The following is a 22,946-nucleotide window of genomic DNA, read 5'->3' on the forward strand; positions in this document are numbered from 1 at the left end:
AACACATGCACAAGCAAGCAAAGCACACATCTATATCAGTAACATCAGGTCCTGCTACAGAAGACTTACAGTTCTCCGTTCTAACGGCATTTACTTACTATCTGACTCCTCATCACTGGACGAAGAGCCAACAGAAAACATATGCTTAGACTTAGGAACAAGCGGAGAGATGCTGAAGGAGAAGGAAATTCGCCTCTTAGGTCGTATCCGTCCCTGAGCTGAGAAGTGGGTTAACAGTAGATGTTAGAGCATGCATGAACACAGGCAAGAGAAACCGAGACAGGCGGTAGGCACTCTTGAAAAAGCAAAGCAGAGCGCAGCATAGTCTGTTTTGTTACATGATTGGGGAGACAGAAGAACGTTTTGATGACATGAAATAAGACAGCTCTGTAAGAATCCTCCCATCTTCTTAAAAATGTCCCTTAATGCAAATGAGGGCCACTTTTCAAACCAATGGGTGGCTTATTACATTCAGTGACCTTGTAGAAAATCAGTTTCTGGCTTGCCCAAATATAAATTTGAATATAATACATAAACATAATATACATATATAACATATTTTCCTATTAAATGTTTAAACAACATTGCCTTTTCTTGTAAAAAAATCTTTATCTTCAATAATTTTCAGGCTTTTGAAATGCTCAGATCAACAGGGGAAGAAAAGTGCACATGATAGAAAAATGTTCAAAGCCTAACCTCAGTTACTATTAGGAGACAAGTAAACTTAGTCTATCAGAGGTAGGTACATTGATCTGTAAACTCACTCTCTGTTGCAGAATGGCTTATTGTTGACAGTGACATAGATTTTGTCAAATGAGGAGCTGGAGCTGAACTGGAGAATGGAAACCCACGCATGTGAGCTCTTTCAGAGTCCTGTTGTAAGAACAACAAAAGGTTAGGAAAGATAAATCATGAAAGTTATCCAACTATTTCTGCTGACTTTGCAGCTGGCCGCACATGCGCAAAAATACAATAGCTACAGAGTGTGATTTTTGTAATATCCCAATAACGCAGTTGATATGTAGTAGGGGAAATTGAGATGAAATTAAGGGCTAATCAATTCTACCAAGTGTTTACGTCTCTGCATATGTTGCCACTAAAGCAATGAAATTTGGACTTTGTAATTTATTGAGATGATAATGTTGCATCAGACGGCTATTAGCAATCAATTCTGTACATGTCGGCATTTTTTCCATACAGGATATATAAACCTTTCGAATAACAGAAGGATAAAAAAGGCAAAAACAAATTTAACGTCTTTAACGTCCATTTCATCGTTTGGTTTCTAGCATATTATGTTTAGCTGAGAGCATGCTATGGATGGGAAGCAGTTTAATTTCATAGGTGACTTACCTCGTGTTGGAAAGTTCTGTTCATTCTCTGTTCAGATTCCTGCTCCTCTTCTGTAAGGGAAACCAAAGAGCCTCGATCCTCTCCTTCATAACTCTGCCTTCCCACCAACTTCCTAGAACAAGCGGAAGACGCCTCCAAAGTACTACCTGGGGTTTTCTTATCTTCAGCATCTCCTGCAAGGCCTTCCAAGCTGTAACTACATAAGAGGAGTGTGGTCAATACAGGAGTACTACTATCCAACAAGGAAAATACAATTATTTTGTTGCAAAGCTCACAAGATGATACGTTTAAAATGCAAGCATGGTTATACTAGGTATTTCTTATTAAGCAAAACGGACATTCACGTTAGTCAGCAATTAGAGTTCCATCTAATCCCATACAAGAGCAACTGGGTTAATTCCAGCGTCTACTCAGTTTTGATTCATCATATAACTGCTTAAAAAGGAGACTCAAAGCATTTTATTACTAGTAGCAGATTAATCTACTAGACTAACACCCTTACCATATTGCCTTGCTATAAACAATAGAATGGCTCAGTCTTAAATCGTCCAGCAAGGCACGCTGACTAATGACAAGTCTACAGCTTCATCAGCAAGGCCATATAGAATGAGCTCAATGTAGTGTCTGAGCAGGGAAAGTCACCCAAAATGTCACAATTCATAACTATGGGATCCTCCAGGCTCACAGATAATGCTTTTTTTGAACAAAAACAGATTTTTGCTAAAGCTAACCTATATTACTATGTAAAGCTGTATTCTATGCTCAAGGCTAACAGATATATACTTTAGCACACTTCAAGGAATCTACCAGCTGATGTCATCCAAGCCTAAGGATAAACTTTCACTGTTTTAATTTTCCCTTAACTAAAAAAAAAACCAAAACAAAAAAAAAGCTTTTGGGAGAAAAAAATTAAAAATAAAATATATATTTGGCAGATGAGTTTGTGCTCAGAGCAGACGTACACGCAGGCGAAGCAGGTTCCAAAGCAACAGACGATGACTTGAGCAAAAACAAAAAGTGCAGCCATTTCTGACGCAGCTCCTAATTCTCCTGACACTTAATACTATACCTTCTATAATTAAAGTCACCACCCACAGAAGTGAATTGCACAGCAGAAGGACACCAGCTCATACTGAGTAGTAACCACAAAGAGAGGGGAAAATGTCATGTTAATGGAGTTTACGACGGTGTGTTAGAGATTGTGTGTGTGTGTTACGATGTATGGAAAAAAGAATGGTAACCAACTCTTACCCTATAGACTAACTTGGAGTACATTTGCTGCAGATGGATTACCATCAAGTGCAGTTAGACATTATTATGGAAGAGCGAACAATGTCCTCTCTTCTTCTTAGAACTTTGGTTTTGGTTGGCTGAATACTGGAAATATGTGATTGCGGAGCTACATATTTATATCACACATTCAATTTGTTCAAGGGATCCCACTTGTATTCTAATTAACAGGTAAGCAATATTGGTGACCACTTAAAATGGGTTTTTACCCATGGTGGCGCTTAACTCCCTTGAGATTCTGCAGTCTTAATGAGTCAATACTCAACAATTTGAGATCATACTTGACGGTTATTGTCGCTGCAGCAGGAAAGATCCTACAGTTCAGGCACTAGACAAAATATTACTTCAGCAGCCGCGGCTTTCAATGGTCTGCTGGTTGACTGCGGCTTTTATTAGCGAGGTGTGTCACCTAGAGTGTGTAAATGTTAGTCTTTGCGAGAATACAAGCAGAGATTCTGTGTTATTTTAGTACCTTCTTCTATGAGCGGAAGGCCTCCTTACAACATCCCCCAGAGCTCTCAATGAACTGAAAATGAATGACAGTGATCAGCATTTGGAAGGAAAGAATGGATGAAACAGGGTATACAGGTAATGGCTTGAGTGATTAGGTGATGAAGGGCAACTGAAAATGAATCCCAGCATACAGTTCACACAACTACATCCACTGATGGATGCAAAATAAGGTTTGTCAGTAGGCAAATCCCTACTTTCAAGGTTTGAAGAAAATATAATTGTAGAGTCAACTGGCCACATCTGTTATGTATTAATTATAACTATACATGTCAATTAGCACCAAAAGTTTGTCTACATGGTAACATCTGGCCAACCCTGGAAAAAACCTTCCTTCTACTGGTCTGTGTTCATAACCAAACATTATTATTACTTATGGTTTGATGATAACCTAGCCTTGGTTATTACGCAAATGGTAAATATTGTCTAAAGTCTTAATAAAAAACTTCTGGTGGTGCCTAGTCATGGACAACTCATTTTGTACACGTGAATTCTTCACGGAGGGGCAATCTTTATTATATTGTTGACCCTTTTTACAATACTTTACTACTATGTTTATTTAATTTCTTCTGTACATATGATGCAAACATCATATTTTTATGTTCCTTACACCTTAGCACTCGCTTCATGTAGAAACAAGCTAATTTCATCATTTAATGAAAGGTTGCGCGTATCTATTTTCTGTGTTTGCAGATCACAAACAAATACAACTTGGCCGCACACAACACATTTAACCAGCAGCTTTACTGATACGTTTACTGTATTTACCAGTTGACTGATAATTCACAGAGTAGTGCTGGCAATAAAGTCCTAGATTTATCAAGTTGTACACCAGCAAACCATCACATTTACGTGTGTTTGTGTTTTCCTTTTGAATGCAGGGGAACTAAACTTTTTTTGTTACACAAAAAACACATGATAATCATTTTTACATGGAAAGTTGCTCAAAATAGCATCTGCTAATAACCTTAGCAGGAATGCTTGTCCTTGTTGAGTTAAATTGATTCAGAATTAAGCCATACATCAAATTTTCCACTTTTCATCAAATGACTGAACGTGCAATCCCCAAATAGAAACTGTTGCGCAGCGATGCGCTTACCTCCTGCGGTTGATCTCCGTATCGTTGCCGGTATGTTTACCAGGCTCCCAGCTGTGCCGTCTGAACGGAGAAAGCGAGCGCATGGAGTTCTTTGATCGGGATGAGGGCATGGAGACCTCCGTGATGCTGTCCATCTCTTCTCCTTCCATCTCAGATACCTCTGTGTGCTCACTTTCTCGCTCATCCACAGATGCTGTCACGGTGCTGCTGCAGCAGCTGTCCAGACTGTGTCGGTTCTTGTGCTTTCTCGTGTTCAGTCCATGAGGAAGAGAAATATCACTGCCGCGGGAAGAGTGCCTTTCCAGAGAAGCCGTGTCATCTGTTGAAGAGCTTGAGCTGGTAGCATCGCAAGGGGACTGCTCTTCTAGCTGTAAAAGTCAACCACAAAATAATCATATCAATGTTCCCTGGGTACAGCTTTCAGACGGCCAATTATTTTTATTATTAAACACTGCAATTTATTTAATGATTAGGGCGCTCTCTACACATTGCAATGAAAAGCATTTCTATCTTCAGAGGTTAGGTTCTTCAAAGTAAAACAAACATTCAGCCATGAAACAAATACTTCAACATACACCGATCAGCCTTGATATTCCACTGTGAGTTTTGGGAAATGCGTTTCTGTAATAGATATTCTAAACTGTACTCGTCCATCTAGAACAGTAATGGATCATTTGCTTCTCCCCAGCTGCTGGAGAACTGCAAATTAGTTAGCTTCATGTCCACCATTGAACTACAACTGATTGATGTTGTGATATCATCAGCGGTGAAACGGCATTTAGTAATGATCACAAACCACCAGAAAAGTACTCATTCATGAACAAATTAATCTCCCGATGAAAAGCATGACCCTTAACTACTGATCTCATTAAAGAACAATGCCAGTAGAAGTGTGGGAATAGGTAGGCTACTTACTTTCTCACATGTGAAAACATAAAATGTAATATGCAAAGTAACACTAAGCTAGACTAATCCTACTATTAATAAGGTATATTTTATGAAGGGTTTACAGTACAAAAGAGAAAAAAACAGGCTAAAAAAAAAATGGAAAATGTTTACTGTTAAAACATAGTAAACTTTACATATGCAACAAGTTACACACATATTACACTACTAGACATGTTGTGTATACAACTTCTGTTGATGGAGATGGTTTGTTATTTTCTAGGGATAAGAAATCATTTGTTTAAACATTTGCCATTTTCTTATTGTCCTCTACAGCTGGCCAGTAATCATCATGGCCGCTGATTATTCCCTGACTGTACAATGAAAAGGAAAAAATAAGAAAAGAGCGAGCAGAGATTAAGACGGCAGAGGATGTGATCTCATCCAGTACTCATCCTTCTGTGAAACACTGCAGCAATGTCCGCCTTCAGCTGATAGACTCCCAATTTACTCCGGGGAACACAAACTACAGAGTAGCAACAGAAGCCTCTTAGAAATAAACACATTCTAGCCGGATCCTAACAAACCAAAGAAAAATCAATACACGGTATAGAAAGGGAACAAGAGCCCAGTGTTTGACGGAAGAATGTACGCTCTGCTGCAAGCAAATATGTCACTGGCTGAAAGCCTTCCTAACGCTTCATCTTTTCACAAGACACCTGCAATGCATTATGCCAATTACGAATGGAAAAGAGCGGACCGACAAGAATCGCTGGACTCGTACTGTGATATCAAAATGTACAGGGATGTCTCTTCTGCTCACAGGGCCCTGGGGTATCACAGCCAAACCATGCAACATTTCTCTCTCCGTACGAGATGTGAGACACAGGCCAGAGTGTGAATTGGGGGACAAAGTAGGGAACCTGACATAAAACACATTATTAATTGGCTCAGACCCACTAACCAACACAACTAAGAAAAAAAAAATGTACTTCTGCTGGTCATTGAAACCAGACAAACTATCATTCTGAGCATCTGTACAAAGTGAGCCCGACATTCCTGCCGTCACTAAACACCACATGATCCACGTGCCAATAAAGGTCACTGATCGCACTGGTCCACATCCATGAGAAGAACTGGACCAACCAACCCAAGTACAGAAGTATGCCAATCAAGCATTAACCTAAGCTCCTCTGTATGACCTCAAAATGTATCTGCACGGTGTAACAAGGTGACCCCTCAGACCACTCTTTTCGACAGCGAGCAAAGACCAATTACCTACACAGTCATCAAAGCTGAAACCTCCCATCAATGTTCTTAATGTTTGGGCCACTACCTCCCATTGAAATGTAATTTACAAAGCCGCCTAGGTGCTGTACATTACATGAGGTTATTTTCTGTGGGACCTGAATGTACTTGAATACTTATTTCAGCAATCAAAGGTATTTGGCAAGAGTACATTTTGATTCTAAGTTGAACAAAAAAATTTTAGCTTGGGGCACTTGGGTGGAAAAGAAACTAAAAAGCACCAACATATGCAGTCCTGAATAATTATTTATGTTCATAATGTCCTGTGCGCCAAACCCAAGTACATAAATTGTCTCAATGATGAAATATTGATGTTATCTCCTCCATGCCCTAAGAGGTTAATACACCGGGAAGTTTGTCTGTAAGCTGTGTTTATGAAAGAAGGTGCCATGGATGGTTTCTAGCCAGCCTCTAACAGTCTGTATATGAGAGTCATTTTCTGGCATTGAAAGAGACACAGCTGAATAAAACAGATTTCTTTTCTTACGCTGCATTAACCCCTTACCCCCCAGAGGCCCCCCAGAGGCCTGGCATCAGGCAGCTCTCAACACAATACTGCCAATTCACAAAGAATAATCATGAAACCTAAAATACCAAAAAAGGGTGTTTTTGTATTATTATTTTCTAAATTTCCTGTAAAAAATGTTTGGCTTTCCTCGATTTCCTTCTGTCAAACCTCTCTGTATAAAACTCCCTTCTGCCAGTGCTGGGGGAGAGCAAGAGATCAGGCGCTACGGACATGTTTCCGTTAGCAGACGGATCCTGTCTTTCTCACTATGATTTTCTGCGAGAGGTTAGGGAGTAGGAGAAGTCACTGTGACTTTGAATCATTAAGAGCGGGAGGGCGAAGATTTCCGGTCATTTATAGAAGGTGACATCACTCTGTCTGGGCTGTGGTCTTTTCCTACTTGGCGGAAAATATTTGCTGTCATCCAGCACTGATTTAACAGAAGAACCATTTTCCCCCTGTATACAATGAACAATATCGCTTTACATAATCACACGGAGTAAAAAAAAAAAAAAAAAAAAAAGGACCAGGCTCCATATGTGTCATTTCAATTTTCGGTGAAGAGAAAAGCCAGACAGATCCTTAGTGACAGCTATATGATTTTATTAAAAAAAACAACTTAATTCTCATTATCCTCAGCAAACCAATTGAAATGATGCCCCAAGAGCATAGGGGTAGAAGGTAGTTTCCTATGAGTGTTGTAATACAGGGCTTTCAGAACAGTGGGAGTGAAGGAAGCCTCTCGTCCTTTACTGATCTCTACATTTTTAACCAAAGTAGTAAATAACACTCATAACATCATCTTTAGGTTATTGAACGTGTTAAAATATTACATAAAAACATGTTTCTTCCTATGTTTATGTTAAAGTTTCCTTTATTCCCATACTGACTTTTTATATATACACATACATGAGGGTGTCACAAGACAGAATCTGCAGTTTTGCTGCACACTGTTATAGACTCAACATAGATTATATGGACAAAAGTATTGGGACACCCCTCCTAATTATGGAATTCAGGGGTTTCAGCCACACATATTTCTAACAGGTGTATAAAAGCAGCATCTCCATAGACACAATGGCAGAAGAATGGGTCATAAGGAAGAGCTCAGTGTCACGTTCGTGAAATTTCTGCCCTGGTCCACTGTAAGTGCTATTATTGGGAAGTGGAAATATTTGTAGCAACAGCTCTGCTACAAAGTAATAGACCGTGCACACTCACAGAGCTGCCGAGTGCGCTTAGTGCAGAAAAATTATCTGTCCTTTGTAGTAGAGGACTGCACTGGGAGGCGGGTCCCGCGGGACCCGCCAAAAAACTTGCGGGCGCGGGCGGTCAGGCGCTGTACCTGCGGGTCCCGGTAATCCCGCGCAGTCCCGCAAGGCTGCCTTCTTGCTGCTCCCTTACAGTGTCTCCTAGCTTGCTCCGCCCAGGAACAAAACGGAGTCACGTGATGTGACGTCACTTCCTGTGACTCCGCCTTGTTCCTGGGCGGAGCAAGAGAAGAGACGCCGTGAGGGAACAACTCGAGGGCAGCCGCGCGGGACTGGCGGGAGCGGCACACCCACATTGCGGGAGCGGGATTAAAAACCGCGGGAGCGGGATTAAAAAAGTAGTCCCGCGCAGGGCTCTACTTTGTAGCATCAGTCACTACAGAGTTCCAAGCTGCCTCTGGAAGCAACTTTAGCACAAGCACTGTGTGTCGGAAGCTTCACGAAATTAGTTTCCATGGCTGAGCAGCAGCATACAAGCTGAAGAGCACTATGCACAGTACCAATCGTCATCTGGAGTGGTGTGAAGCACACCGCCACTGGACTCTGGAGAAGTGGAAATGTGTTCTCTATAGTGATCAATCCCAGCTCCACCATCTGGAAGTCTAATGGGCGAATCTGGGTTTGGCCAGGAGAAGGCTATCTAATGGAATGCATAGTGCCTACTGCAGACGTTGGTGGAGGAAGGATAAAGGTCTGGGGCTGTTTTTCAGGGTTTGGGCCCCTTAGTTCTAGTAAAAGGTAATGTTAATGCTACAGCCTACAAAGACATTTAAATGTCTGCTTCCAACTTTGTGGGAACAGTTTGGGGAAGGCCCTTTTATATTCCAGCATGACTGGGTCCCAGTGCACAGTACATCTGTAGCTCAACGTTATCTAGTATCATTTATGAATCAATTTCATTCTCCGCAATTGTTATTTTAGTTATTTTAAAGTTAAAGAAGGAGTGCAAAATAACTGATGTTTTTGAAATTGCGTTGCAGGTGAAGGCAAGGCTTGGCTATAGATCCTTATGTGATATAGAATGGACAAACTATTCACAATGTCAGAGAGGTTTACGGCTGGTCAGGGGTTGCGAGAGTGGTAGTTTAAACAGGGGGTAAGACTTGCCAAATTTACTTTCACTTTAGATACTTTAGATTTAATTTGCTTTGCAGTGTTTGCACAGGAAGGCCAAACGGCCTATATAGTTAGTGAGGGAGCTGGTCAAACTCATATGGCATATTCTGAAGATGTAAGAAGTGTGCCATATTGCCGAATGTCCTGCCGGTAATAATCTTACAGCTGCCGTACTAACTCTGTCTGAACACTGCAGTCTATGAAGTGACAGACAGATCTCCGATATACACTAACATAAGCAACAGCTTTTCTACAGACTCCATATGGCATCATATACGGCCAGTCTTCTGCATTAATCACGCACAACCCTGACCTCCCTTTTAATGTAAATTGGCGTAATGGTGGCATTTTAACCCTTAAAGTGCTAGAGAGTAAATCTATAAAGGCTACCCTATACCATATACAGTAAAATAAAAGATTGCATCGTTGCTTTAGAACTACTGAGAAAAACATTTCCTCTATTACAGGACTATATAGGAACTGAACGCAAGCTATCTGAAAGAACTAATAAGCTTCTCTGACTTAAAAAGGTCTTATATCCAGATAAAACTTAGATCATTACCAAAGCCAGGATTCCCATAGGCCACATCCATAGGCAGGGGGCAATTGTAATGCTATTACTACTGTCTACACAACACATCAGCAACTGTCTGCCCATAACGAGAAAGCAATCACTAAAGATATTGTTCTACCTATACTGCTTAGGATAACTACCGAACATTTAGGTACTGCCAATTTAACACTTTGTGAATTTAACAGTACATATAAATTCTACATTTCGCTATAAAGCTGTTCAAATTCATCATGTTAGGTGGAAGGGCACCATTCACTTAGTGTTCTTGGACAAGTACATTTTGAGATAATTCCAAATCGATAAGCTCCTGGGAGAGTGTGGTTTGGCAATCCTCCGTATCATAACCTTAACCTAAAAGGCACAACACCATGATCACAATGGGATCGGAAGCGTTGACACACAACAGACCAAGAAAACGTACCTTTGTGAAAAGCATTTCATCCAGCACTTCAGAAGACACGCAAGTCAAATCCGGGTCACTGGCAGAATCCTGTTTCAGTGATGGCTGAGATGAACCTCCTGTTTCCAGACCATCTTCCAAAAAGTGCTTACAGTCTGGAGAAGTAGTAGGAACAAAATAAGGGTGGGGGGATCATTAAGTCATGGAGCTGCTTTTGTAGACTACACTGTAGTAGACAGTATTTTGCTTTATGGCACAAAACACACTTTACTAGAAACGCTATTTTTTATAATAAATGCCTTTCATTTGAGCAACATCACGTGAAACGTAGGAAACAAGGAAGGAGGATTTATATGTTGCAGACACACTAAGCACTCGCACTTTAAACATTTCCCGGCTTGTGATTTCCCCACAGCACAAAAAATAAACAATAGTCACTGATTTATTATCAGACGCTAGAGATACGGTGTAAACCATTTCCCTGGCCTTAGATTCGAAGTGAACAGACACAATAATAACAGACTCCAAGCTGTCTTCCAAGTAACAGAAAGGAAAAAAAGGGCTGAAAATAATCTGTTAGTCGACACTCCCATGGAAAATTCACAAGGAAGCTCCAGAATCATCACAATAAAGTAAATGCAAGCAGACACCGAAAGGGGCAAGAAAAGAAAAACACACATACACAATGGATTTACCAGAACAAGCACTGCAAAGAAGGAAAGCCCAAACAGAACTATCTCAAACAGTGTGTGTGGGGGGGGATCAGAAAAGGGGAATGCTCGGGCTGAGTATTCCATGAGAAATCATTAACTAAAACCTCTCTATGGATGAGCAGATAATATCTTGGAAAATTAGGTGGGGGAGACAGGCCAAAATGGTGGATAATAGATGCTTGGATCATGAAAACATTAACAGGAGTTTTGGCCCAAGAACGATGGCACCACACAACAAAATACATATTGTATGTTCACTACTACTTAGGATTGGATTCATTCGTCTTTGTATAGGAATCTAACACTTGAGTGAGCCCTGCTCTACCGTGCAAAGCCTTGCTTCACCGTACTGCCATGTTTATTTAGGACATGGATAATCTATTCTGTCCACGAATACTCTTTTCTCTGTACGCTCTCTCCACTTTGTCATGTTATTTAGCTGGACTAATTCTGAAACCTAGCTATCAATTGCTTTACAAATGGTCCTTGCCTGGAGCTCTTTGACTTCCTCCTCCATTCTCTTCCACGGATCATGGTTGTAAAGGAGTAAGATGTCGGTCTCTCGGCTGGCACGCAGCCCGGCAGCTGTACCGGGATGTGATGTCACACTCCGGTGTCCTATCCCCCGAGGCACTACAAGGGCCTTTTTTACTACATACAAAAGCCCTCCTTTACTCTAATTTACATACCTGTAGAATTATTCGTTTCTTTTGGACCAAGCAGATCTGTATGTGAACACTGGTCTATGGGGCAGCAGATGTCTCTGTTAATCTGCAAAAGAAACAGGCAAACAAACAATATGATTAGCAATCAAAAATAAGCGGCTTAATGATGCAAAACTATACCGAACACGGGAGTTATATTGTCCCTCAAACAGTTATTTAAATATGGAGCCTCATCAAAAGCATCGCTAGATGTTTATTAAACTTGTGCACATGGATATACTTTGTATGGTTTGTATTACCCCTCTAACAGGCAAAATTACACAAAGGTGTTGTGTCATATATAATGGCTCCTACCAACATTCCACTGGTGGAACTGCATCTTCATTAACACACAAATACAATGTATGAGAAATACAGTAGTATGAGAGAATTTGAGATTGTTCACTAGGCTAAGATTGCATTAATGCCAACCAGAAACCCAGTGATACAACAGCGGGACGCACAGGTGGAGAGCCAAACTCTTTAATCCCCGGGATCCCAATGGGGCTGCACAGGTGATAAGATCTGAAGCATGTAACTGCTTAAAGATAACATCTATCCTTTCTTCTTTAAACAGAAACTCATTAACTCTTTCTTAGTAACCTGTAAATACAGCACACAACATGCTCATCACTCCTTAATAGTTTGCCGAAGAAACTCAATGTACAGCAACTTCCATCATTACGGCAAAACGTGTCTGCGATACGTCTCTACAATACGTCCCTACATTACGCAAAAATATGCATTTACATTGGGCGCACTAAGAAGGTGAAGGGTACGCAAAAGAGAAACTTTTCTTACAAATATAAAACATAGGAGTTTGGATAATATTGTATACGCTATAACTCGAACCAGAATAATCAAATATGTCACTAGCTTTAAATGTAAGGCTATATGGTGTACATTTGCGATAAGAGAATTTAAATTCTGGTGTAGTCTGGTAAGAAAGTAACATGGCTGCTTCAGAGACGTTTATTTTTATTTTTATCTTTAATAAATATTTTAATCCTAATCTATTGCAATAAGGTTTTCCTGCACCCGCTATGCCCTCGTCCATATCTCCTTAATATGTTAATTTGACGCCTACTATGCCAGGCTTCCTATAATACCGACATGCAGGGTAATAACGGTGTGTTGTTTCAGCGCTTGCAATGTGACTGTATCAAGTTTGTCTATCCAGGATCGTTTAATGCATCGTTACTGTGCAATTTACTTATTGCCTACATGAATACACGAGTCCAGGTGAGACCGTACAAAAAGAGCTAGCACGGAGAAGGACATTTGTGGTTTATGCGGCAGGATTCTGGATCTGGTGCAGAGCCCTATATGTTCATTGCCAGGCAGATCCTTCCGCATTGCAAAAACCGTTAGGAGTGGAACCTTCTCAGACTGCCACTGGTTTTCTCCTGCACTTTCTAAATTTAGCTTGGCAGGGGCTGCTCTGGAACGAGAGCTGCCCTAACAAAGCATGGAGCATTTTCTTTAAGACTTCACATGTACCTCCGCAGGTTGCAGCCGCTTCGGCTTAGAAAAATGAAAACAGGAAGCCGATACAAACCGATCACAAGGGATTCGTTCTAAGAAACGATCCATAATCACCATAATACAACCAATTTATTATTTGCTAATATTATCGTAACTTTGTCGGAAAAAGTTACACAGAACTTTAGCAGTATCAGGATTTAATTTTTTTAGATGCTAAGAAGGGGCATTGAAACGAAAGTATAAAAAAAAGTTTGTGCATAAAGTTTAAGATTTGCCCAGCTCTGCATGATCAACCAACCTCACAAATAAGGAACCTTTAATGTAAAGCAAGAAAAACAACTAAATCATTGCAAGAGCCGTTAGAAAATACTAACACGTAGCAGTGACATTTGTGAAAGCAAAGTACCTTTAGAAGCACCACGTCCACAGCTCTGTCAACTTTGGAAATATCACACAGGCTGTAACGTCTTTTGTATCTTTCGTACATCTTTCCAAGGGTTGCAGAAAGAGACAAGTCACAGGCGGAAGTCCGAAGGTCTCCAGTTAGCGTGCGAAAAAGCCACTGGCTACTGCTTGCCACCAAAATCCCAAACCTACTGGCTTCCTTGCCCATAAAAACATTCCCGCTGCAGGCTTTCCTTAAGGAAACCGGTAATATTCACGGGCTAAGTCTATCATACGAGGCCGGTAGATGGTAATCAAACTAATTCACAAAAGTTCTTAGCTGAGCAAATATGAAAATCTAGGTGGCTGAATTACGAAGCCCGGTAACACTAAGGTCGAAAGAACCAAAAACAAACAAGTTATTGTCTAGACATGACTTCAGCATCCCATCCACTGACGCGCAAAACGAAGAATAAAATCCAGCCCGGCTTTCTTCTCACGTCTGCTCAAAGAAGCACAGAATCTGTTTTTGAGGCGAAATCTGAAACAGCTGCAAAAAGTCTCTTCACCGTAGTCGGTGCTGAATAGATTTTTTTTTTGTTCCGAATATGTTTATTTTCCAATCAAAACTCAGAGGAGGGAAAAGCCACTCCTGTTCTGGACGTCACTATTTGCCTTTTCCACTCTGTGGGAATATGAGTCAGGACTTCAAGTGCCATCACCAACCCAGTCAATGGTAGAGGGTGTGAGGGGGGGGAATCGCTGCACACTGTCGGAGGTTCTGCTTCTCACCATCTACAAGGTTGTTTGCCCTTCGAAGCTCTTAAAACAATAAAAAAAATGTTCGCCAGCATCACCCTTGAGAATAAAAAAACAAACAAAACAAAAGCTACAGGAGTAAAAGGAGGTTCCTCAGAGCCAAGATACTCCCTGTATGGACCAGAAAATATGATTCATGCGTATGAAAGAGGAAACCGGCACATTTTCTCGGAAGACAAAAGAAGAAGCTGCGAAAATATGTAGCTTAGGATAGGGTCAGTTAAAGAGGGAGCAGATTTTGTTTTCCTCTCTGTCGTTTTCGTGACAGGACTCTACGAGGCTGACTAATTTGCTTCTGTCAATGCACTCATTCACATCAGCTGGGGCCCATGAAGTTACCCTGCCACATGGTTTCCTGTGTTCCGACTGTTCCACCCTCCCCTCCCCCACCTCCTAGCATCACACACTCCACATCCCCCTCATGGGAGGCAAACCTTTCCATAGAGCTTTTAACTGTACAGTGCATTGTCTGCACTGGAGATGGAAGCAGAAGACTGGGGGCCGGAGGGGGTGACACATATTATTATACTATATACATTCACTCACACACACTAGCCCTGGGACCTAATGACGTACAAGACAACTGTTTTAAAGGATTCCATGTTACAAACATGTAGTTAAAGACTTAATAATTGCTGCAATCTTTCCCTTCTCTATTAAGGCATTGACAGCATCCATAAGTCTATGGCATTAAAAAACCTCATTAATGCTACAACTCCTAGCATGGTGGGTGAGGCCATGGTTACAGGCAGCTTTCTGAAGCTTGGTGTGATGAACGCTGTGGTCAGGAAATCGATGAATCAATCTTGCGCCCCCCAGCCAGACGGCGTTATTTTGTTTGGTGATCTCTCTCAATATGAATCCGGTACTGCCTCTTCCAGCACTAAGGATGTGCATGCCTGATGTCCTCCGATGATATGTAACTGTAATCATTGCTGTACACCGCAAAACATTACACAATAATCCGATTTCTGCTTACACTAGCAAGGTCAAAAATACATCCACAAAGTATCCTTTTGTGTGTCTACTCGTGTGCTCACACACGTCTATAAATACCTCCCAACTGCTGCCGCTTAACTTTCCTGCCGGCGACTAGTGATCGTTGACACGGCTAATAGAGGCGGCAGACACGGGTGGGCAACGGTGATGACAGAAGGTCACCGACAACAAATGGATCTGAGATCTCTTCTCACTCATTAGGGCCCCAGATTAACAGGATTTGTTATGGGGGGGGGGGTTCTTCTCGACCATAATATATGGTGCAGTATTCAGTAACGTAGGTTAGCATTGGCAAAAAACTGCAATTGCTGGCAGTCGTGTGACACTTTGGGTGACTTTCCCTGCACAGACGCCGAGCCGATTCTTCACAGCAATGCTAATGAAGTCCATCGCTCCTTAGATTTTCATTAGTCAGAGCGTCCGGCTGGGTGAATAAGACTGGAAACCAAGTTCTGTATATAAAGTAATTCTGCTGCTACGATAAGTGTGAAAACAATGAAATGTTTGCCCAGATTGCTCTACTTCTAGCTCTCTGTACCAGAATGGCTTTTTCTTATACACATTTAGAATGTAAGCTCTTTGGGTCATTAAGCCTGGAATGAATGTACATTGTACTGTAGTATGTGCAGCTCTACGTACACCTGTTGGTTCTAAGACACATTACTGCTGCCACAAAGGATTAGCTCATGCCTTTGGCATCTTTCTCCGCAGCAGTTGGCAGCCATATCGACAGCTTGAAACAGGAGACCCTCCAACTGTGAAACTACAGCCCCGGTGCTGCTCGCTCAACTTTATCAGAGTATCATCGGAGCTGTAGATAAAAAACAGTTGAGTGTCTATTGATAAAAATACGTTGGCGCAGGCAAAACTCAGCACAAGGTATCAATTAAACGCAGCCTGACATAACCGTGAGGTTCACTAATAGATTCAGCCAAGGGACGTGCCGAGGAGCCTGATGGGAGGTCAGGTATTGTGCAGCGTCTCCCGAAATGATCAGCCTATTGCCAGGAAGCACCTAAACCCTTTAGGTGCCAAGCGTGCTTCTAGAATGGAAAAGGAAACGGCCATCACTGTTAGTTTATTTCATTAATCCATTTGGGACCGTAGCCTGTGAATGTAGTAACAACGATCGGGGCCTTTAAGTCTTCCTGTTTACAAGCGATCACAAGCTCTTCAGAGCCTAGTCCTTGAAGTAAAAGGTTGTGCTACAGAATAGGAAAACCATAAGAAGCGCTAATTCCACCCCATCAAGCATTAATAGCCATGAGCTTTAAATCCCTTTGTGACTATAACTGATGCGTCAGAAAAGCAGGTCATAATTCATTCTCGGACTAATTTGACGGTAGCCTCATGTGATTCTCTCTCTGGCTGCCCTTAGCAAGTCCCACCGGCCATCAAACATCAGCCTGCAGTTTTCAATCACTAGAACTTAAGCCCCAAACTATTGCTATTTTCTTTCTGGAGGTTGGTTGGGGGAAAAAAAGGGAAATTATAATTATTTGCTGACGCAACGTATTTGTTTCCAGAATTTCAATGACTTCCAGATGTTTTAACACACAATGCAAAAGTCTATCGATCCAGCTGAAAAAGACGTATGCAAACTACTGCAAGGGTAGAATTAACTCCTTACCCCCTTTTATCCATTACAGCTTTCTTCTAGATATATCAGCCAATTATAGAATGTACCATCACTCAGGGCCTCAAAATTGTTGCAAAATAGGCCTTTGTAAGCTTTATTCACAAAGTTGACCCACGTGGTGATACCGATTTTGGATACCTAAACCCAAAAAAGTTAAGGGGAAAAAGGATATAGTCTTATTAGCCGAGAACAAGATGGCCATTCCATCTGGAAAGAGATCTCTAAGGTCTTGAAAAACCTGTGTGACTTTTGGCATCTTTTTCTATGTTGACCCAATACAAGGAATTAACTTCAAGAATTTGGATGCATTGTGGCTTCGCGCAATCCCAACTCACTGAGAAATGACCAGCACTCAAGCCCAAGGAAATACATTTAGAAACCCCAGCCCCAAAGATCATCTGAGGATTTACTATTATAATCTAAAGCCAACTAGCAGCATCTTCTTATCTATACTCGAGTCAAGGGTCAACCTGAAACCTGCTGCTTGGAAGCCTGGGTTATTTAAGGTCCTGAAGAAGGTCCCCTCTGGGGAAATACAAGCTCCTTCAAGAATGGTGGGTATTTAGTGGTGCACTGAGAAGTGGTTTGAGGAGCACATACTTCATCTGGGAGCCTATTCCATTAGGTCATTATTCCTTCTACTTCTCATGTCCCTGGAGCCTGTCACTCATTTAGCTTCAGGCCTTTGACCTTTGCTTCTTTTGAAATATGATCCCCCTTTACCTAAGTGAAATTCAATGGGTAATTACCCTCTCCTTTTGGCAACCAAATACATAAAGCATACTAGTCACTTGTACTAATTAACCCTTTGATGCCAAAAGGTCACATACAAAGTGATTAAAACCAATCTTTATTTAGCGCGCAGAGTATATTGTTAAATTACAAAGTAAATATTACACATTAACCCCCTTGACTGCTAACGACGGCATGGTGCCGTCGCTAGCAGTCCCAGTCAGGTGCCAACGACGGCACCATGCCGTCGCTAGCACTACCCTACCTTGATGGAGGTCTGTGGACCCCCATCACCACCTACCCCGGCGATCTGCCCCTCATATTTAAGGGCATCACTGGGACCACCCGATCCAGCCGGTAATGACGCAATGACGTCACCGCGCAACTTTATTAATAACTGACAATTGTCAGTTAAAGCAGTATGGGGGCATGCTGCTTAGATGCCTGTATCTCAGGCATCTAAGCAGCTACAGACCCCAACATATACCGTTGGAAAGGTAATCGCCTCACCTTTCCAACGGTATAATGCTTGTGATAAACGAATAAAAAATATTAAGTTAAAAAATAAAAATGTACAAAAAAAGTAAAACAAAAATTTGGGGGTCTCTAAAGGCAGATAAATAAAGATCAAAATTGCCTAGAGACCCCCAAATTAAATTATCTAAACATAAACTAGTTTAACTTTAAAAAGAAAAAAAAGTTTAAGTATTCTAGCTAAATGATCACTGTGGTAGCCAATGTTACCACAGTGATCATATAGCTATGAAAAAGTCACATTCCCTTTTTAAAAATGGCCAATACAAAATTTTAGCCAATGGTAGAGGAAGGCAATTTTTTAAATCCCGATGAACTGCAAATAATATTAAAATCAGCCATTTAGCCTGTGCGGTACGTGAATAACCATCTCAGCGCCTTGCATTTTTACTGGAAAACTTATTTTTGCTGTAAAAGTAATTTTTTTTCCTCCCTTTACCATCATTTCTTTGGGATTGTAAGGGGAAAGAATGGCGTGTGCTTCTGCGAGTGAATGGAGATATGAAAGGCGTGTGAATGGTCAGTAATTAGGGTTGAAGCCTTGACGTGGCATTACTGCTCACGTTAGAAGTTAAATTATGGCACAAAAAGTACACATTTGCAAAAACTACACTCCTTGGCGCATCAAATGAGGGGCTGCATGTGTTTCTAGTACAAACCTGGAGTGCGCAAGACACAAATGAACATGTCGCTATGGTTAGAAAAAACATTTTCTAGCCAAAGCGACATATTCCATCATTATTTGTGCACTCAACTTTTGTCCTAGAAATACATGTAACCCCTCATTTGAAGCTCCAAGGGGTGTAGTTTCTTGAAATATGTACTTTATGTACCCTAATTTAACTTCCCAGATGTCTAGACCACTTTAACTTCAGATATGGCAGATTGGAGAATCTTGTTAAATTGTCTTAAAACATTTAGGGGTGATGCCTGCATTTAGACAGCTCTAGACAACTGGAAAGTTAAATTATGGTACATAAAGTATATATTTTCAGAAACAACACCCTTTGGCGCATCAAATGAGGGGCTGCATGTATTCGTAGCACAAGACTGGAGTGCGCAAGACATAAATGAACTTGTCGCTTTTAATTTAAATTTTTATTTATTTTTATAAGTGTGATATTCACTTATTTGTTGTGCACGTCAGATTTGTGATACAAATACAACTAAGATCTCATTTGCTGAAGCTGGGGGTGTAGTTTCTAAAAATATATAGTTTTGTTGGCATATTTTAACATCCCGGGCAGCTAGAGCTGGTTAATTGACGCCAGCCATGCATTAAATGTAAAGATGTCTTTTGTGATAGTCTAATAAATTTAACTTTTAGCTATAAAATATTAGAAAAACACAGTCTACTGTTCTCAATTTCTGTTTATTTTAGACCGGTTACCTACTACAAATATTTAGCAACACAGCTTTTGATATTAGAGTTTAGAAAAATAACATTACAAACTAGTTTTTATTGAGTCGGAAGTGAAAGATTACACTTTTTTCCAATTTTTGGCTTTATTTTGCAAACCTAATGAGACATATACATATAAAAATTGTATATTTGGAATCTGCTGGGTGTGCTGAAAAAAAACAATACATGGTTTGTATAGTTTATTCCCAAGAAATGTACTTCTAAACGCGTTTAAATGTGAGATGCACCAAAATGCCGAAAACCAGTTTAGCACCAGGGTGGGAAATTGCTTAGCAGCCAAGGGGTTAAAGGGTGTTGGAAACACAATTTACAAGAAACAGCTGTGTAACGTAAAAGAAATACATAATCCAGCGTAAAGCACCTGCGTTCCTACTATATTTTAATGCTTTAGAATTTATTTAAGGGGTGTAACATCACATCTATGTCCACCAAAGGCATAGCCAGGCATTTTCTGGCACATCTTCCCATGAATCCATTGTGGCGTTCCATGCCGTCATGATTTCAGATTACACCCTCTGTGATTGCGTGGACCGCCATGATTATAAGTTAAGGGGCTGCCTGAATGAGCCCAGATACAGACAGGATCCCAGTGCAAAACACACAAAAATAATTAAAAAACCCCATAAAGAATCAGCTCAGTGTGGTGATTGTGCAGGGAAAGTCACCCAAAATATCACACAACTGACACCAGAGGCAGCCGCCAAGTCTGTAGATAAAGGAAGTTTATTGGAACAAGAAGGGATAAAAACAGGTTTTTGTCTAGGCAAACGTACGTTACTATATGCAAGGAGAATGATATTTTGCTTAACCACAGGACATCCTGCGTATGCCAACAAACCATAGACCTTTAGTGTTTAATATGGCGTACAAGTGTGAAGCTCCTCATTACCGACGGCAATACTATACAGAGCATCGAAGAAAAAAAGAAATCCCCGGCTCAACCTTCAAATCAGAATAACTGTTCCTTTACGTACATTTCTGACAGCTAATCATATTATAATTATTCTGGTAGTCACGGCACATGAACTTTCTACTGCTACAGAGGAAACCAAAGAAATGTTTGGAGAGAGAGAAAAAAAATAAAAACCATATACTCCAGACAGTACGCCTTACTTGTACATGTTGGAAAAATATAGTAATATGGGGCACTCTACGTCTTAATGCGATATTTTTTTTAAACAATAAATTGAAAAGCTTTGTGCAAATTGTTGGCACTATATAAATAAAATATATTATTAATAATAATAATAATAATAGGACACAATCATTACGTACCGTAAGGGTACATTGTGGCCGAGGATCAGAGACGCCTGTGTTTGTGTAACTTAATTCATGCTGACAGCTCAGACCCTTTCTCACTCACATAGCCGGACATTCAGTTAATAAATATGAAAGATAACACAGATAAGGGAAGACAAATAGCCCCCAAACAAGAAAAATAGGTCTTCAATTAATGAAAACAGAAATATTTCTCTGCCAATACAAAATAGACTAAAAGGTCTTTAAGCCGGAGAATTCCTTACAAGTGTATCGCATGGCAGGTAAGTATGTACATGCTCCCGCGTGCCGCTTGCTTGAGTGAACCCGTCAGGCTGAAATATCAGCTCCCTCCTATAATTTAACATGTATAGTATATACACATATACAACAAATACAGGATACAAACATAAGTCGCCAAAATGGGAGGGTATCTTCATTTCTTGACCATTAGTGTTAATGGGGAGTGAAAACCGAATATAAGTACTGGTGCAAATATATGTTAAATTAAAAAAAATAATAATAAAAAGAAATAAAAAAAAATGTCGTCGGTGGGGTCTTCCCCTTCGGCTATTATGTGCTTTAACGTTATTGTTAATTTGTTATTCTCCACTATTATTAAAGCAGGCACTCTATAACTGAAATAATACCGACGCCATGATAATCTCCGAAAGCCTTGATCCACCCCAAAAGGTGAACAAGAATATTCCAGGAAGATGCTGTAGTGGGTTTACGTGCGGGTTTGACCAAGCGGAATCACGCGGGGCTAGATGTATTCCGGAGGGTGCTGCAAATGCACAGACACGGTCACAATCTACCTTTAATAGTTCTGATGGGGACTCATTGCCGGCCCTAGTTTCATTTAATGCAGTTTGTCAGTAACATCTGTCACGTTCACTAATCTCATACTTTTGTAAGCGACATATCATATCAAGGTTCCCCGTTTACAAGATGAAGCCTGACATGATGTAGAAGTTCCAGGTGAGAATAGTGAACATGACTGGTGTTTCTGAGAAAAGGCTCGCAATAAACAAAACCATTAAAGTTTAACGGTCATTACGTGTAAGCACATACAGCATCACATGATTGCCCTCGCAATCACCCACGTGTAAAATCCCATCGATTCTGGGCAGTCCACATGGAAATGAAAGCACACAGCGCAGTCGCTTTATGTAGATTATAGGTCAGGACACTTCGCTGCCACTTGAGGTTTATAATATACTCACATACACGTCAAACAAGCATCCATAATAGGAATAAACACACTAGAAGTCCGTTTCGAACCCCAGAGTGAGAGCGTGTATATATGTGCGAGGATGTACTTATGCTTAAGGATCACAAGTGATCGGCTGAGAAGGACGGCACAGGAGATGAGCGTCCATCTAGTCCCTGCATCAGTACTAGGCTCGCTCCATCATAACATACCGAGTTCAGAACCAACGGCAGAAAAAATGTTATATTGTTAATCTTTTAAGCTGAAAATAAACAATTCTTGCAAGTGCATTATCGAGGGCTTTTTTGTGTACATTAATAACTCTTAGAGGGATCATGCCAAGAGAACGTGACATCACCTTCAAATATAATAAACAGACACAAAGGCAGGATGTGTGGGGACGTCTGCTCACCGCGTTCATGGGATAGTTTGTGTCACCATTACTTATCAGAACTTGCCCGGCTACGGCTCCCGCACTCCTCTGGGCTTTACTGATGCAGAACAACGAAAGAAGAACCGAGAGAAATGAGGAAACGAAATGATGACAGAGAGCTAAACTGAAATGTGAAGCCATTTACCCATTGAAATGACGGGGCATGTGAGGCTATTCTGGAGTTTTTCTACCCCAGGACACGTCGCAAAAAAGTATCTTCAATAATGAACTGGGAGGAGAAGCCGGTGGATCTTTCCCAAGCAACATACGAACACAGACAAATGTTAAATGCAGGAA

General features: G+C 40.8%; 1 protein-coding gene across 1 annotated transcript in view; it reads right to left on the reverse strand.

The window, feature by feature from the left end:
- The window catches only part of LOC149300018 (A-kinase anchor protein 13-like), a 93,932-nt gene that overhangs the window by 37,152 nt on the left and 33,834 nt on the right, over positions 1–22,946 (reverse strand). Inside the window, exons 8-15 of the mRNA XM_089485506.1 lie at positions 11,717–11,798; positions 10,336–10,469; positions 4,253–4,620; positions 3,116–3,169; positions 2,423–2,485; positions 1,354–1,549; positions 765–873; positions 99–218 (exon numbers count right to left, since the gene is read on the reverse strand). Of these exons, the coding sequence (XP_089341632.1) occupies positions 99–218; positions 765–873; positions 1,354–1,549; positions 2,423–2,485; positions 3,116–3,169; positions 4,253–4,620; positions 10,336–10,469; positions 11,717–11,798 (1,126 nt within the window). The remainder of the gene's footprint in view (positions 1–98; positions 219–764; positions 874–1,353; positions 1,550–2,422; positions 2,486–3,115; positions 3,170–4,252; positions 4,621–10,335; positions 10,470–11,716; positions 11,799–22,946) is intronic.

The sequence above is a fragment of the Sceloporus occidentalis genome, unplaced genomic scaffold, assembly GCF_023333645.1.
Source record: "Sceloporus occidentalis isolate IW3139 unplaced genomic scaffold, rSceOcc1.0.p SCAF_26, whole genome shotgun sequence".
Lineage (NCBI taxonomy): Eukaryota > Metazoa > Chordata > Lepidosauria > Squamata > Phrynosomatidae > Sceloporus > Sceloporus occidentalis.